Source organism: Cornus florida, unplaced genomic scaffold, assembly GCF_030987335.1.
Source record: "Cornus florida cultivar Cherokee Brave unplaced genomic scaffold, ASM3098733v1 CherokeeBrave_3.0.0_Hap2_Chr11, whole genome shotgun sequence".
Taxonomy (NCBI): Eukaryota; Viridiplantae; Streptophyta; class Magnoliopsida; order Cornales; family Cornaceae; genus Cornus; species Cornus florida.
In genome coordinates, this window is record NW_026775581.1 from 139,628,870 (window position 1) to 139,645,393 (window position 16,524).

A 16,524-nucleotide genomic window follows, 5' to 3' on the forward strand; every position below is an offset into this window, starting at 1 on the left:
GTAACTTTTTTTAATTTTATGAATTAACATGTACATTTAAAAAAAAATAGAAACTAATTTTACATAAATTCTATATATCAAATTTTTATTTTGCACTTACCCTAAATAAGAAATAGAAACATCACCAAAGGATACATCATTGACACTCAAACATCAAATCTTTCAAATCTCTTATTTGAGAAATGGACTACAACCATTTGAGTTATTTTGTTATTATAATGTATTTGGTAAGAATATTGTTCGGAAGGAAATTGTACAAAAAGATTTATAGTTGAAAAAAATTAGTGTCTTAAAGTTGATTTTTGAGATATAAATATCACGAAATGTGTGCCATGAGATATATATTTTTAATTTTCATTAATTAATAATTCATTATAGAAGGAAAATAAGGGAACGAAAAAATAACGTGCGGTGGCGACGTGGCATTATGTTTTTTTAGTACTTCTGGTTGTAAATGGTGATTGTAATTGTATTGCGATTAAAAAAATACTACTCCGTAAATAAAAAGAAATTATAAAAATTACAGTGTGGGGGATGGGGAGATAAAAAGGAGAGGAAGAAAAGAGACACAGAGAGCATGGGCTTCCGAAGAACCGCAAAGAAAACACAACCACCACCATTTCCCAAGAGACGCAAAAGAAGAAAATTGTATTAAAATTCTCTTTTTCTTTAATTGTTTTATTGTTGAAGATTATTCATTCTTAAAACTTTAATCGATCAGTATAACTATATATACGATCTAGAGATTGATAGATTATATGGAAGATCACCTTCGGATATGATTCATCTATCCAATTTCTCTCTCAGAACCATCGTTGGTGCGTCTCATTTCTTCCCTAATTTCAACGATCCAAGCATCATTTTTGTATTCGGGCTTCACTTATTTGTGTATTTTTTCGTTATTTTCATTTGGGGATGATATATATTTATAATACTTGTGTTTTGTAAGTGGATGATGGATGAATCAACAAAAGTTTAGAGTGGTGAATGTGTGCCGTACAAGTAACTCCTTTACTTTTTTCTTTTCTTTTTTTATTTAATTTTTTAATTTTACATTTTGAGTGTTATATGTGTTTCGGCCATTCATGGAAAAAGGAATTGCTTTGGATTGCTGCTGAAACTATTCCTCTACATTTTCAAAATTGTTGGTGGGACATTGATTGTACAGATCGGTGGTTGATTCGAGTTTGTTTTTTGTTTGATGAATGCTAATCTTGCTCTTTGTTTTTAATTTTTCTCTCCAAAAACCCATCACATTACTGCTTTCCATGGACGACCTAAGATGAGGAACATATCTGTCTTGTCTTGAACGATGAATGTGGATTTGTCATTCAATTTCTTGCTCTTTTCAGACTATATTCTCTTATTTTTTAGCTTACTTCAAATTATGAGGACCCACTATTCTCTTTGTTTTAATTTGTGTATCAATGAATTCTATATATTTGTGGCTCTCTGGTTTTACTAAGTGGGAACTGATGAGTCTAGAATGATCAGTCCTGCGTTCCATCAATTTGAACAAAAAATGTGAATACAGTATACATTTTCAAACATTCTGTTTGATTCTTAAAAACTCACAAAAAGCTTATTATTGTTTCAATTTTATTTCAGGCATTTGCATTGATTCTGCTGAAAACCATGAATTGTATTTGCATCATTGCTCGCTGGTGTGGAGATCAGAAGATTTGTCCTGTCAATTATTTTTGGCTTTCTAGTATGTGCCCGAATTTATCAAAGCATTCTTGGAAGGAAATCGTGGTAGCTGAAGTGACGAGGCCATTCTTAGATATATAGAACTGGCTTCTCCTTGAATCTGGAAATTGCTTTTTGATGAAATTTTAGCTGAAATTAGGCAGCATTTCGGTTTCTTCCCCCGTTTTTGTGGTATTTATAGGATTAAACAAGTTTGGTTTCATGTGTATATAACATGGATGTTAGTAGCACCTCTTTTATTTGGATATTTTGATTAGAGATATGCGAATGTGCAATATTAGGAAAGGGCATGGTCAACAGGAACTCGTTTTGGTCCTTTAGAAAACCAGATCCTCTGCAAATTTAGTGATGGGTTTGCCACAAGTTTCATCCAGTGGAACTGCTGAGGAGGTTGCAGGATCTTTGATTACATTTGTGCACAGTCCGCCTCGATTTTCTGGTGTGAGCACATGTGATTTGGACGGAATTCATGTGGAAAGTACGAGTCAAAAGTTTGGGGGTTCCTTATGCTCTTCTTTAGGAGTTTTTCAAAGGAAAACCTCCTTGGAGCTTGCAAGTATTCCAGACAATTCATACAAGGAGGCCGCTGATGCTACAGCCAATGTTCATGAGAAAATTGGTTGTAAGGGTAAAGGTGATATGTTAACTCCCAAAAGTGCCAAGCACATTGAGAGACCTGTTTCCAGGATTGTGGGTTTTGAATCTATTAGGAGAGGTTCTTTCTTTGATGGGCATGATGGAGTTTCAGCTGATCAGCTTTGTTCTTCATCTGTAGTTGGTATCACTGTTAATGAAACAGAATCCAGTGGGTCACTAGTCAGGAAACGGTTGTTGTCACCATTGAATGGTATACTTTCCCTGAACCAATTTAGTGGTGATCCTCTAGATATCAGCTGCAGCAATTTTCGGATTGCTTCTCCTGCTTCAACTGATAGTTATAGTGTTTCAATGGCACAGGAGTATAAGAAAGCAAATATTGGAAGCAATCATTTCACCACACCAGTCTGTTCTGTGGCTAATTGCTCAGAACAGAAGGATGTGTTATGTGATTACAGTAGAATGGCCAGCATTTTTTTTACTGACGGCCCTTTGCTAGAGGACAAGGAATTACTGTCTCATGCTTGTTTATCGTCACCTGGACTTGATCCTTTGAAAGAATCAAGTAAAGTAAGATCCCAAACCAGGGCGATATCCATATCAGCAGAAACTATGATCTCGTCTCCTCTTTCTTTATCACCTCTTGGTCCAAGATTTTCTGAAAGAATGAAAACTGTGGGAGTATGCAGGAACTCAAAGATAGAAGGTGATTATTTAACCTTAAAAAATGTGGAACATCCACTTGATGAAAACTTCTCGGACAATATCTTTGCATCTGAAGAAGAGGACTTTATTATGACAAGAAAATCATTGGAAGATATTGATTTTTTACACAAAGAGTTTCATTTGTCTTTCCCAGAAAGTAACACTGGAAGAGGTTGGCCTTGGTCTCAAGATTTGGTACCCCCACCCCATTGCATGAAGCTGGGTAGAAGGTTAAGGGGTTTTCCGGTTATGAAGTCATTGGTTGGTTCATTTGAGGAATCCCTATTGTCTGGTCGGTTGTCATCTGGAAAATCCGGTCAGGTTAATATTTATGTTATGTAACATAGGTAGCTTTTGTTGTATATTGTTCTTGTCTTTTTTTTTTTTTTTTTTAAACTTTTTGAAATATTGAGAAATTACTCTTTAGTTTGTTTTGAGGTTGTGTCTGATGGCCGTATTTGATTTTTAATTGTGCAGAAAATTGATGGTTTTCTAGCTGTACTAAGTGTTACTGGAGGGAACTTCTCACCAAAATCGCAGAAACTTCCTTTTGCCGTAACCAGTGTTGACGGAGGTAGTTACTTACTGTACTATGCATCCATAGACCTTGCAGGAAAGTTGTCATCAAACAAGTGGAGAGGCCAGGATTTGGAAAGAAGCCTTAGCAATGATGATTCACGAAGTTCCAGGAGCCGTCTGCGCATTCCTGTGAAAGGACGTATACAACTGGTATTGCATTTTTGCATTTTTAAGTTAATTTTCTTTTCCCATTTGGGCCCTTCTGCATGCAGTCCTTAGTGTATAAAATACGTCTGAGTTTTAATATAAAATACGTCTGAGTTTTAATATAATTGTATAGCATGATATGGTTACCATACCTCTAATATGACACCGGTATGGTATGTTGCTATTCGCATTATATGCAGTTGCTGTTTGGGCTTCTGTTACAAGGAAGTTGGTATTGTGGTGGTCCTTTGTTTGGCATCACTTTCTACTTGTTTATCCAGGTCCTTAAAACTTCGATGAGCACAAGTTGGTAAGATTGTCCAGGTCTCCTCCTTTTGCATCCTATTTTGACTACTCTAATTTTTGTACTGTTCCACTACCATTATGACTTCAACTACCATTAGTTTTTTAGTTCAAAAGTTACTGTACTCTTCTTATATTATCGTGATTAGATTACAGTATTGCACATACAACTAATTTAATTTCTAACAATTCTTGAGATTGTTTTTGAAAGAATCCCAACAAATATTTGGCCACTATTATGTGTTATAGAAACTCTATTATGGAATAAAATTTTCATCTACTATTGGTTGGTTTGACTTTCTAGTGGATTTTTGTGCTAGAATGTGTTTCCTCGATTTCTTTTCCCATTGATATTTATTTTTGTTCTGACCTTGTCTATATGGAACAAATCAGTAATCTGTCAATGTTAGAGTGTATTGTCCCCCCCCCCTCTCTACTGTGTGAAATATATATATATGTGTGTGTGTGTGTGTGTGTGGGTGGTTGATAGTCTGTCTAGGGTTTTGATTGAAGACTCTAAGCATCTAGAGAGACTCCCTTTTTAGAGAGAGAAAATCTTCGTTTCTCATTCCTAGGGTTTCCTATAGATCAATCCAGATATGTAATTGAGTGTTCCAAGAACAAGGTAATCAATGGACTGTCTTCAAAGAGCACATTAAGTGTTCAAGATTTGAACAAAAGGATGAACATTCATGGAGAGGCGGATTAGGGTTTGGAGACTCCAGTGGAGAGTTTGACTGCGGTTTGTGTCAAGAGCTAATTAGGGATTCTAGGGTGAGAGAACTATTAACCATTTGTAAAGTTTTTTCTCATAGTGGATTGTTCATGATTGGACGAGATCCCTTGGTTTTCTTCTGTTTCTAGGATTTTTATCACATAAAAAATATTGTCTCAGCTTTATTTTATTTATTGTTTTACTTGTTTATGTGATTGCAATTGTGACACGTAATCAACTAATTAATTGAATTTTATATAAGAATTGACGGTAATTCAAAAAGCTAGTTGTAAATTAATATCCATAAAACCTATTCACTTTAAGTCTAATATACTGCTTGCATTCAGATCCTTGAGCAATCCCTTAATGTAACTGTTTTGACACGGTTTTTCCCCCCCTGAAAGTTCAAGCAAGCGCGCACACCCCCACAATATTGCCCCTAATAGGGCTTGAACTCTCAACCTCCTCTTTGGGGAGGAGAGACTAGGAGAGATCATACCATCTGGGCTAGTGCCCATTGGTAGTTCCTACAGAGTTGATGTTAGAAAAAATTTCTTTTAATCTAAAAATTTCCTTATCTTCTGTATCTACTGTTTCAGGCATATATTTTTGTTTTCAAGTGTTGGGCATGTTTATCTGTGTACAGGTGTCTTTGCATGCAAAAAACCAGAGAGACCCGAAATGGGATAAAAAAAATAATCTGTTATAAGTTCCTCGACAAAAGAGGCAAAACATTTATATACTTCTGCATGTTTTTCCCAGTAAACTGTAGTAGACATTTATGAGTGTCAGACATTGTTGTCATGTTGATAGGTGTCATATATAATGACTGTCAGTCAGGGGAAACACCGTAAGGTTGTATAGTTTTACTTCATATTGTATGACATAACTTATTGAAGATATCAGATATGTTGAAAGAAATGGCTTACACTTGGTATCTGTTGAAGGATTTATATATTTAAGTTACACCCTCTCTAACAGCTTAAGCTTTTGGAGTAGATGGTTGTTAACAATCTCAAACTGGATTTATTTTTGCAGATTGTTAACAGTATCAAACTGGATTTATTTTTGCAGGTTCTGAGCAACCCGGAGAGGACACCACTTCACACATTCTTTTGTAACTATGACTTAAGTGACATGCCTGCTGGTACCAAGGTAAGGTGGAACTAAATCGCATTGTCTTTGATAATTATATTGATTTCAGATATTAGATTAATTCCATTCACTTTTGTCAATGTTTTTGGAAAGTTTTGCTGTTAGTGGATAGAAGATACAAGTTTGGGAAATATGACAAACCTCCCTGAGTTTTCTTATCATGTCATTAACCTTTTGTGTCCACTGTGTTAGAGAGATGAATTCATCAGTACAATTAAAAGGCCTGTCTACTTTTTAAGTATAGTAATCATGGGTAAGTTTATGAGAGCAACATTGTGATCTTTCACTATTAGCCTAATGGGAGAGAGAAGTGATTGTTCAGAATTTCAGAGACCTCAGAGGTTGCATGGTTCTTGTTGTAAAGCATAAATCGGAAGTGAAGAAATAAATAAAACAAGTAGAACACACATATATTATGTGGTTCAACCACTAGGGCCTACATCCACGACACAAAGGCCTAATGGGCTACATCACTTTTATAATACTCTCTCAATTCATATACAATACAATGGTGGAGGCTCCTTTATATAGGAGAAGAAATTATGACAATGGAAAGAATTAGAGAATAGGAAACAAGAAGGATTTTTCTCTACTGTTTCCTCTAGTAACACCAAATCTTCAATAATAAGAAACAACATCAATTACTAAAAGATTTTCCTCTACTGATTCCTCCATTAAATCTTCAATACTCCCCCTCAAGTTGGAGCATCAATGCCCAACTTGCCATTGAGATGACGAGTACAACAAGTGTGAATGATGAAGAGAGAAGAGGGAAGACGAAGAACAATGCTACCGAACACACTGATAGCCCAAACAAGTCAACAAAAAACTGCCAAAGACACGGCAAAGGCAAGGACAATGCTACTGAACACACCGGCAGCCCAAACAAGTTGATAAAAACTGCTGAAGATACGGCAAAGACGAAGACAATGCTACCGAACACACCGGTAGCCTAAACAAGTCAACAAAAAACTGTCGGAGATATAGCAAAGGCGAAGACAATGCTTCCGAACACACCGGCAGCCCAAACAAATCGATAAAAACTGTCGGAGACATGGCAAAGGCGAAGATAATGCTACTGAACACACCGGCAACCCAAATAAGTCAATAAAATTGTCGGAGACACGACAAAGGCGAAGAACATTAGTGCCGAACAAACCGGCAGCCCAAACAAGTCACAAATAGCACCGAAAAAATCCCTTAGCAACATTTCAGATGCTAAGGGAATACTCTAAAATAGGGGTCCGAACATAGGAAGAGAAATTAGGCTCTGATACCATGTTGTAAAGCATAAATCGGAAGTGAAGAGATAAATAAAACAAGTAGACCACACAGATATTATGTGGTTCAACTACTAGGGCCTACGACACAAAGAGCCCAAAGGGCTACATCACTTTTATAATACTCTCTCAATTTATATACAATACAATGGTGGAGGCTCCTTTATATAGGAGAAGAAATTATGAGAATAGAAAGAATCAGAAAATAGGAAATAAGGAGGATTTTTCTCCACTGATTCCTCTAGTAACACCTACCCTGTAAACGGATCGGATTCGGACAGGATCAGGACTGATCCGATCCGAACCCGATAAGCATTTTAGTCGATCTGATAATCCGACGAATATTTTGTAAGCCAATCCGAATCCAATTTGTTAATAAACGAATATCCGATCCGATAAAAATGTGGTTTTTTTTATAAAAAAAGAAAAAATATATAAATTAATGTCAAAAAAGAATTAAAAAAAAACAATGATTATAAGAAAAAGATATAAAACAAAAGATAAGTAAAATATGAAAGGAAAAGAAAAAAAAAAATTTACTCTTTGTTAATGAATAAAGAGTATGATATTATTGGTATGTATATTAGGAGATTTATTAGTATGTGAATGAGAACACCACACTATTATACATAAAAAATTATGATTTTTTTTTTTTTTTTTTTTGGTTTTTTAGGTTACCTCTAATACAAATTTGATAGGAGTATGTATATATGTGTGTGTGTGTGTGTAAAATTATTGAAAAATAATATAATTATTTATATATATATACATTTATTCGGATCGGATCAGCATAATTCATATCCGATTTGTTAGGCTAACGGATTATCAGATTCAGATCGTAATTGGGTTATCGGATTTTTGTTCGATCCATATCCGACTAATCGGATTGGATCAGGATCTGCTCCATTGACAGGTCTAGTAACACCAAATCTTCAATAATAGGAAACAACATCAATTACTAAAAGATGTCCTCCACTGATTCCTTCATTAAATCTTCAATACTCCCCCTCTAGTTGGAGCATGAATGCCCAACTTGCCATTGAGATGACGAGTAACAACAAGTGTGAATGATGAAAAGAGAAGATGAAGAACAATGCTACCGAACACACCGATAGCCCAAACAAGTCAACAAAAAACTGCCGGAGACACGGCAAAGGCAAGGACAATGCTACAGAACACACCGGCAGCCCAAACAAGTTGATAAAAACTGCCGGAGACACTGTAAAGACAAAGACAATGTTACCGAACACACCGGCAGCCCAAACTAGTCAACAAAAAATTGCCGGAGATACGACAAAGGCGAGGACAATGCTATCGAACACACCGGCGGCCCAAATAAGTCGATAAAAACTGCCAGAGACACGACAAAGGCGAAGACATTGCTACCGAACACACCGGCAACCCAAACTAGTTAATAAAAATTGCCGGAGACATGGCAAAGTCGAAGAACATTACTGCCAAACAAACCGGCAGTCCAAACAAGTCACAAATAGTACCGAGAAACCCTTAGCAACATTCCAAATGCTAAGGGAATACCCCAAAATAGGGGTCCGAACTTAGAAAGAGAAATTAGGCTCTGATACCATGTTATAAAGTATAAATCGGAAGCAAAGAGATAAATAAAACAAGTAAAACTCACAGATATTATGTGGTTCAACCACTATGACCTACATTCACGACACAAAGAGGCCAAAGGGTTCATCACTTTTATAATACTCTCTTAATTCATATACAATACAATGGTGGAGGCTCCTTTATATAGGAGAAGAAATTATGAGAATGGAAAGAATTAGAAAATAAGAAATAAGAAGGATTTTCTCCACTGATTCCTCTAGTAACACCAAATCTTCAATAATAGGAAACAATATCAATTACTCATCAATTACTGAAAGATTTTTCTCCACTGATTCCTCTATTAAATTTTCAATAGTTCTCAATAAGCATACGGATGTGCTTCCTAATACGCAATCTAACATGACTTTTGACAACAATATTAGTTACAAATTTACAATCTAACCTACGTCTCCATTGTTCTTTACACCCAACCGGATGTGCGCATGCAATTGTTTATTTTCTTTCTTTTGCAGAAGGTGGCACATGCAAGTGCTAAAATACATGAATGTATGGACTCAAATAAAATGAAAAAATAACTTATCAAAAAAAAATAAAATGAAAAAAAAAATAAATATTTTTTTTGCAAGCTTGCCTTAGATTGTGTGTTTATGAGAATGGACTCTGTTATTCCCGAGTCCCAAATTTGAAGATGAAAATGATTTGCATGGTATCTTTATCCTGCCGAAGTCTTTGCATAGTGAAAGTTCACTTGAAGCAATCTAATATTTGGATTTCTTTCAGCTTAACTAGAATATATTTGTATATAGGCAGTGGACCCTCATGTGGAAGTTACTTTCCAATTCTTAGCAATTTCTATAATGATAATGCTGATGAATAAAAAACTCTCAATTAGTATTTTTTCTTATCATCATTTATGCCTACTATAACTAGTTATACCACTTTTCTAGACATCTCTCATGTGGAAATTGATGGGAACGTAAGGACATAAATTGGGCGGGAAAATAATAAAAATCAATGATCATGAAGCTGCATAGTACTAAAAGCTTTTGACACATTCTCGTTTCTCAAATGTGCTTGTAGGGAGTTGAACCTTGACATTAACCTATTAAGTAAAGTTCAACTGAAATTTTGTACAATGAGAAAAACGAACTATTCTCTTGTTATATTTCATCAGGAACTTTTATTTTTTAACCTTTTAGGAATTTTAAGATTGAGGATTCTCTTCAGCGTGTGAGGTCCACATAACTTGCAAAAAGGAGAAAGAATATGACAGAGAACAAATTCGAGGAAAAGTAATTGGGCTCAATATTGACAAAATTACAAAACAAACAAATCAAGGTTCCATGTGTTTTAGGATTTGGTGTCTGCTTCACACGTGAAAGAGATTCTTAATCTTTATTTGGCTCATTATAAAGATTGCTTTTTTATTTTTATTTTTGGTTTGTTTCTATAATACACCTTTAAAAAAAAAAAAATTATATCGTACTCTTGCAATAAGATCGTGGACCTGGATTTAGCTAATGATTATTTTTATTTCTTTTTCCCCGAATTGAAGTAGACATTCTTGCGTCAAAAGGTCACCCTAGCTTCTTCTGGCCCAACTTCTACATGGGTGAGTGGAGAGCAGAGAAACTTTGACATAAAATATGAAGATAAGGTGACTTCAGTCTCAGAGATAAGTCATCCTGATCAAAATGTTAAAGGACGTGTTTCAACGGCTTTGATGGATAATATGGATGGGAGCAACAGGAATGCTTGTGCAAGGACTGATGACAAGCATTTCAGCTTGTTTGATATTGGCCATGGAAATGAGAGGAAATTGGAACAAGCTTTTTCGAAGGTCAATGAGAATGCTACTGGTGCTGGTGCTCTACGTTATGCTCTTCATCTCCGTTTTCTATGCCCACCCTGTAAGAAATGTTCGCGATCAGAAAGAAGTTGCAAATCCAATCATCAATCTGTACAAGGAACTAGCTTAGATGTTGAAGGAGAGCAGAGATTTTATTTATACAACGATTTGAGGGTTGTGTTTCCTCAACGCCATTCAGATGCTGACGAGGGGAAGGTATGTTATATTAATTCCACATATTATTATATGGGTTTAGGCTGTTTTGAACATGATTAATGCACACTATTTCAATGTAGGTTGCTTATTCTGTAGATTTTCATATCTTTGTTACAATATCTGATTTGACTTTCTAAGCTATCTTTTAGTATATAATTACTCCATTATCTGGACACAGGTCCTTTTGCTACTGATTATATGTATATAATTCGAAATTTTCTGATTACGTAAATTGGTAGATGAAGCTTTGCTCTCTTGGAACCATGTATCTTTTATGGTTTTTGGGTGTTCACATTTGGAGTAATTTAGAAAGTGTTTGCTGCATTTAGATTTTTGATTGTTGTCTTGATCACCATTTCCCTTTCTTCCTGGATTTTATGGAGTTTCGGACCAAACTCCATCGTATTGTAATCAATTCAGTGAATAACAGTCATATTTTCATGTTCTTACATTTTTTGTCTGAATTACTGCCATGCTTGGTAGGCTTGTAAATTTCTAATGGCTTCATTTGGCTCAAGGGATGGAAAATTGGAAGGAAAGGAAGAGGTAGCCGTAGGGAAAGGGAAGGGTATTTTCCTCATTTTGTTCATTTTAGTAGGAAGAAAAGGAGGGAAGAAGGGAAGGAGTTTTTTGTGGTTTTCATTTTTTCTTCCATATTAGGAAAAAGGTCTTTTTTGAAGGGCGAAAGTGTCAAAAAGGTAACCCTTTCATACTTTCCAGTTTCCTCCCACTTTTGAGTGGAGGGAATGCGGTAGACTTGGAGGAAAAAGGTCCTCCCTCCTTTCCCTTCCCTCCTTGCATCTCTCAAAATAAGGAGAGGTCCTACATCCCACCCCTTTATAAATTCCCCTCTTCCTTCCATTATTCATCTCAACCAAGTGGCTGTATTATATATACTGTACATGGAGTCAATCTTGTATCCCTACGAGAACTGTAGTTTGCAGGAACTAAAGCAGAGCTGCTGACTTATTAGTCTTTATTCATGTCTACCGAGTGGCTGTATATATTGTACCTGGAGTCAAATCTTGTATCACTACAAGAACAGTAGTTTGCAGGAACTAAAGCAGAGCTGCTGATGTATTAGCGTGTTATCTATTTTCTTTTTGTCTTTGTATTTTTATTTTTCTTATGGTGAGTTAAATTTATAGGGAAAGAAAATAATCTCTTATTGAATACCTTAGCTTGAATATATGGCTAATGGGATTTGTTGCTGTGTGGTGGCAGTTGAACATGGAGTACCACTCTCCGGCAGATCCAAAATATTTTGATATCAGCAGCTGAAATGCGTACATCATTTCCCTCCTAAGCGAATGGTTCCATTCTATATGTGTACATACTTGTAAACATTTCCAGGGTCATTTCATCTCGAAACGGCATAACATAGTGAAGACTGTAGATCACCAATAATGTTCTTAAAATGTCTCTTGCGTAATGGGAATTGTTTTAGGAGCAGGACTGATGAGTTGGACCAGAAGGACTGTAAATTGATTCGAGTGCGGTGGTGGTTGTGCACCGATAGGTTTGTTGCTGCTGCATTACTTGTTTGTTTGTTTAAAGGCAATGATGCCCCTGTTATAGTAGGAGATTGGGTAAATTAATTTGTCACTCAAAAGGTTATTCTAGGAAGCATGCGTTTTTACACACCCCTTCCTCATTGGGAGTAATTAATATCTAAACCTGATGATGGCGATAATTAACTCAAGTGAGCCATTTGTGTCTTGGACTGGCCTAATAATGACGAAGGGGCTGAACTTGCATGGTTGGCATTAAAACAATTGGCAACGAGAAATGGACTTGAGCTGGGCCGTGACCTGTATTGTGGGCCAATATCTAGTTCTGGTTGATCCAAGGATTCTAAACTCAATTCTGTAATGTCTTTGGAATACTCCTAACCATATATTATGTGTATATGTTAATATTCTACCGCAATAATTCTTCTCAAGGAAAACAAACTGTACGTGGTTTAATTATTTCCGGAAATCATTAATTTGTAACTAATGGATGGATTATATATTTTCTAATTTGCTAATTAAAATCTGGATGTTTTTATTTTAATTATTATTATCTTTGCCGCTATAGATGCTTAACACCTAATTGCTGAAATTCATGGGCCAAACAAGATGGCCAAGGGTGGTGTTTAAAATTTTGGTGTATAAATTGAATGTGGAAACTGAATACGGAGGATAAACCCAATCAGTGTTTTAAAGTTTCTGCAATATGTAGCTAGCTAGCTAGCTAGCTAGCTGTGTGGTGTTCACACGGTGATGTGATTTTGTTTGTAAGCCGGATATATATATATATATATATCGAGAGAGAGAGAGAGAGAGAGAGAGAGAGGATCCATGGTGCCATTTATTATTATTTTATATTATCATTTTAGGATGAGGTTAGCTGCATGGTGTGATTTGGTTGAGTTGTAACCAAAGAGTGTCCAATCTTTGTAAGTAACACAAGTGCATATCAAATAAATTAATTGAACTTGACTTTTTACACACCAAGATATCATCATCATCAAACATGCAGTGGTCCAATTTTTTTAATCCATGGTGGCATTTATTATTTTATATTATATGCTTAGAGAGAGAGAGAGAGAGAGAAATAGGTAGAGTGAGAATAATGTTTGTGATATATGGTTGGGAGAAGACTAGTGGTGGTGGAACAACACAGCCATCCTAGTACTAACCATTAGAGGAAAGAATTAAAACCCTAGTGAGTCGCAAGCCATGACCACACATGCCAAACTTATCATGCATTTAGTAACATATACCAATCCCATCCATATCAGGTGTGTCCACCCAGCCCCAAGGGAGGAACACCCAGCCAACTTAACCCCTCTCATTCGTTTTAGGGCTCTAGCCACCCACCCCTCCCAACTGATGAGTGTCTTAGGCTCATCAATTGCCAGCTTTCTCTCTCTCTATACGACGTACACACACACACACACATATATAAACCGTCTTGTCTACGTGGCTTTCTATGATTTTGTCATTTTTACAATACTAGTAGTGGGACTTGAGGGTTGATTGTGTGACCTCTGATGAGGAATATGTAGCAGTTTTAGTAACTCGTTGGATGATTGGCTCATTGAGTTTACGTGTCAGCTTTGTTGCTGTGCTGTGCTGGCTCCGCCTATATAGAGAGAGAAAGTAAGGTCAATAAGGTAGAGAGAGAGAGAGAGAGACAAATTGCCGGTTTGGGTCTGTACGACATAACAGCTGCTGCACCCAAGTGTTACCACTTCCTGTCCTTATCGCCTGATCACGTCCTCTGATTCCTAACCCCCTCAACTTTGTTCAATTACCATTCTATCCTTTCTTTTCTTCCTCCTTTTAAACCTTTCACTTTGCCTTTTCTTTTATTTTCTACAGTGAAATTACTGTATTATCCTGCACTGTGTTTTATTTCCCCGCTGGATTAATTCTTCAATTTCGTGATATATATATATATATATATTATGGACTGATTGCAACCTTCATCGCCATACATGAGCCATACCTGAAGTCGTACCATAACAGTGCCTCTCTAATAATTGAAAAAAATATTTAGTGGACAAGATATTTATATAATGGGTAAAGGTAGTACAAGAAACATTTCTTAAATTGTGCTATAAAAGTAGAGGCCTTTATTTGTTGATTGTAAGGGAGAGGTTCAGTAATATTGAATTTTAACTTAAAATATTAGTCTATGTACAATTATGTGTTTGAACTTTGAAGCCATGCCTCTACTCTACTGTCCAAGTTTTAATTATAAAATTACAATATGGCATTGAATTTATGAGAGAAGTTGGATGATTATTCATATGTTGTACCTCATAATCAGAAATATATTGTACCTGCTTTCTAACAAGTACCTTTTATATGACATATGCTGCCATGACTCTCCTTTGTATCCACTGTAACAATCACAAAATCAAAATTATATATATATATATATATGTCCAACCCATCATTAAATCAAATTCATTTTACTTTTTCTCTCTCTCTCTCTCTCTCTCTCATAATTGCTATATTTATAGTCTAGAGGATTGCTCCTGCAGCTCCAACAACCATGCTTTCCATTGTTAAAAAAGAACAATTTAATATTGGATCTAATAATTTTTTATTTCCTTTTTTTTTTTTTAAACAAGCGGTTTCAATCTTCCACGTTAAAGTGGCATTAGGAGTTAATGTGATATATATATATATATATATATATATATGTATGTACTCTTTTGGAATTTGCTTGTTTATTAATTAGTAAGACGAAAACGTGTCATGTGGTGGAATGTGAGGGCAATCCTGTCATTTTGATCGTAAGCCCATCTTGTATTGTAGTGCAGATACAGACAAAGAAACAAAGCCTAAAACCCCGTATAAACCCACAGCAGTCACTCTCCACTGCTCTCCACTCTCTAAAAGGTTAAGAAGAAGTTAGACTTGGCTTTATCAGCTCAGAGAGATAGAAGAAGAAGAAGAAGAAGAAGAAGATCATTAATGGCGGACCCAAGCCTCTACGATTTCCTGAAGCAGCCGACCGACCACTCCACCGGAAAACCAACAGCGACGTCCCGAATGTTCTCGTGCCTCTACTGTCCTCGCAAGTTCTACACTTCTCAAGCTCTGGGTGGCCACCAAAATGCTCACAAGAGAGAAAGAGCCGCTGCTCGGAGAAGCTTCGCCGAAGATCGCTTGGGTCGCCTCCAACTCCAGACCACCAACCCCTCTGCCGTCGACGACCCGGCAAACCTACCTGCTTCTGCTTACTGGCTCGAACCAGTACTCCAACCCTTGCATGCCGCCTCCAGCTCAGCCCCTCTCGCCGGCGTTCATGGCGGCGCTGTTTCATCGACTACTCCTGAACCTCTCTCTCCACCATCTCACTCTGCCGACCACGTAAACCTTGACCTCACCCTCCGTCTATAGATAATCTACATCTATCCATCTATCTATCTATCTTCTTCTTTAACTTTAACTTATACCACCATGGAGTAGTAGTAGTATTTATCAATGGGTCCATTTCTTACACAACTATGTGTGTGTGTGTTTTCATTTCCTGCCTTTGGGATTTAGTTTTGTGGGTACGGTTTTGAACAGTGCCCAATTTAATTATCAGCTACCCTTAATATATGCTATATATGAGAACTATTGAAAAGGATCGATATATATATATATATGGTTCTAACTAAGCAGTTTCTAGGATATGGATATGGATATGGATATGGATGTGGATGAGTTATAGCTTAATTTTTAGAGAGAGAAAGTTGCTTTTCATATATAGCTAGCTAGGGAGTTGATATATATGCTTTTAATTAAGTTGGAAGTTCATTGACATGTTTATAATGATGATTCTTTATGCCAGCTAGCTGTTACAGATGTGTGATGGTTATTCTCTCTCTATATATACATACAAAATGGGTTTGTGTGCTTTTTGATGTGTAAAGTTGCAGAGATGGGAAAGTAAGAGGTTTGGGTACATACATGATATTCATTCATTAGTTTGTGTGTGTGTGTGTGTGTGTGTAGTACCATTATTTTCACTGAACCCAAATTCCGTAGCAACTTTTGTTTATGACTTCATCATCGATTCTGACTAAACTCTATATAATTATAAGGCCCTACATCAAATCTCGTTAATTAGATCAATCAGTTTGGTAATTAAATACAATACAATGGGCGGGATATATCTTTATTTGTTTATTTACTTGAATTACCAGC

General features: G+C 36.2%; 2 protein-coding genes across 5 annotated transcripts; both read left to right on the top strand.

Annotated features, from left to right (window-relative positions):
* Positions 1–541: 541 nt before the first annotated feature.
* Positions 542–12,783, top strand: LOC132286891 (uncharacterized). 4 transcript variants are annotated; one of them, XM_059789315.1, is made up of 7 exons: positions 545–818; positions 1,609–3,013; positions 3,167–3,333; positions 3,490–3,741; positions 5,831–5,911; positions 10,325–10,831; positions 12,056–12,783. In XM_059789315.1, exons 2-7 carry the CDS (start codon positions 2,059–2,061, stop codon positions 12,110–12,112), a joined length of 2,019 nt encoding a protein of 672 aa, XP_059645298.1. In that variant the 5' UTR covers positions 545–818; positions 1,609–2,058; the 3' UTR covers positions 12,113–12,783. The 4 variants fall into 4 exon arrangements, 3 of the variants coding, with proteins under 3 accessions (XP_059645297.1, XP_059645298.1, XP_059645296.1); XR_009472885.1 differs by lacking the exon at positions 12,056–12,783 and adding an exon at positions 3,939–4,048 and having other exon boundaries at positions 542–818; positions 1,609–3,333; positions 10,325–10,343; XM_059789314.1 differs by having other exon boundaries at positions 542–648; positions 1,609–3,333.
* A 2,422-nt stretch (positions 12,784–15,205) lies between these two features.
* Positions 15,206–16,104, top strand: LOC132286200 (zinc finger protein 4-like). The gene has a single exon (XM_059788478.1). The coding sequence runs from the start codon at positions 15,304–15,306 to the stop codon at positions 15,730–15,732; it is 429 nt and encodes a 142-aa protein (XP_059644461.1). The 5' UTR covers positions 15,206–15,303; the 3' UTR covers positions 15,733–16,104.
* The last annotated feature ends 420 nt before the right edge of the window (positions 16,105–16,524 follow it).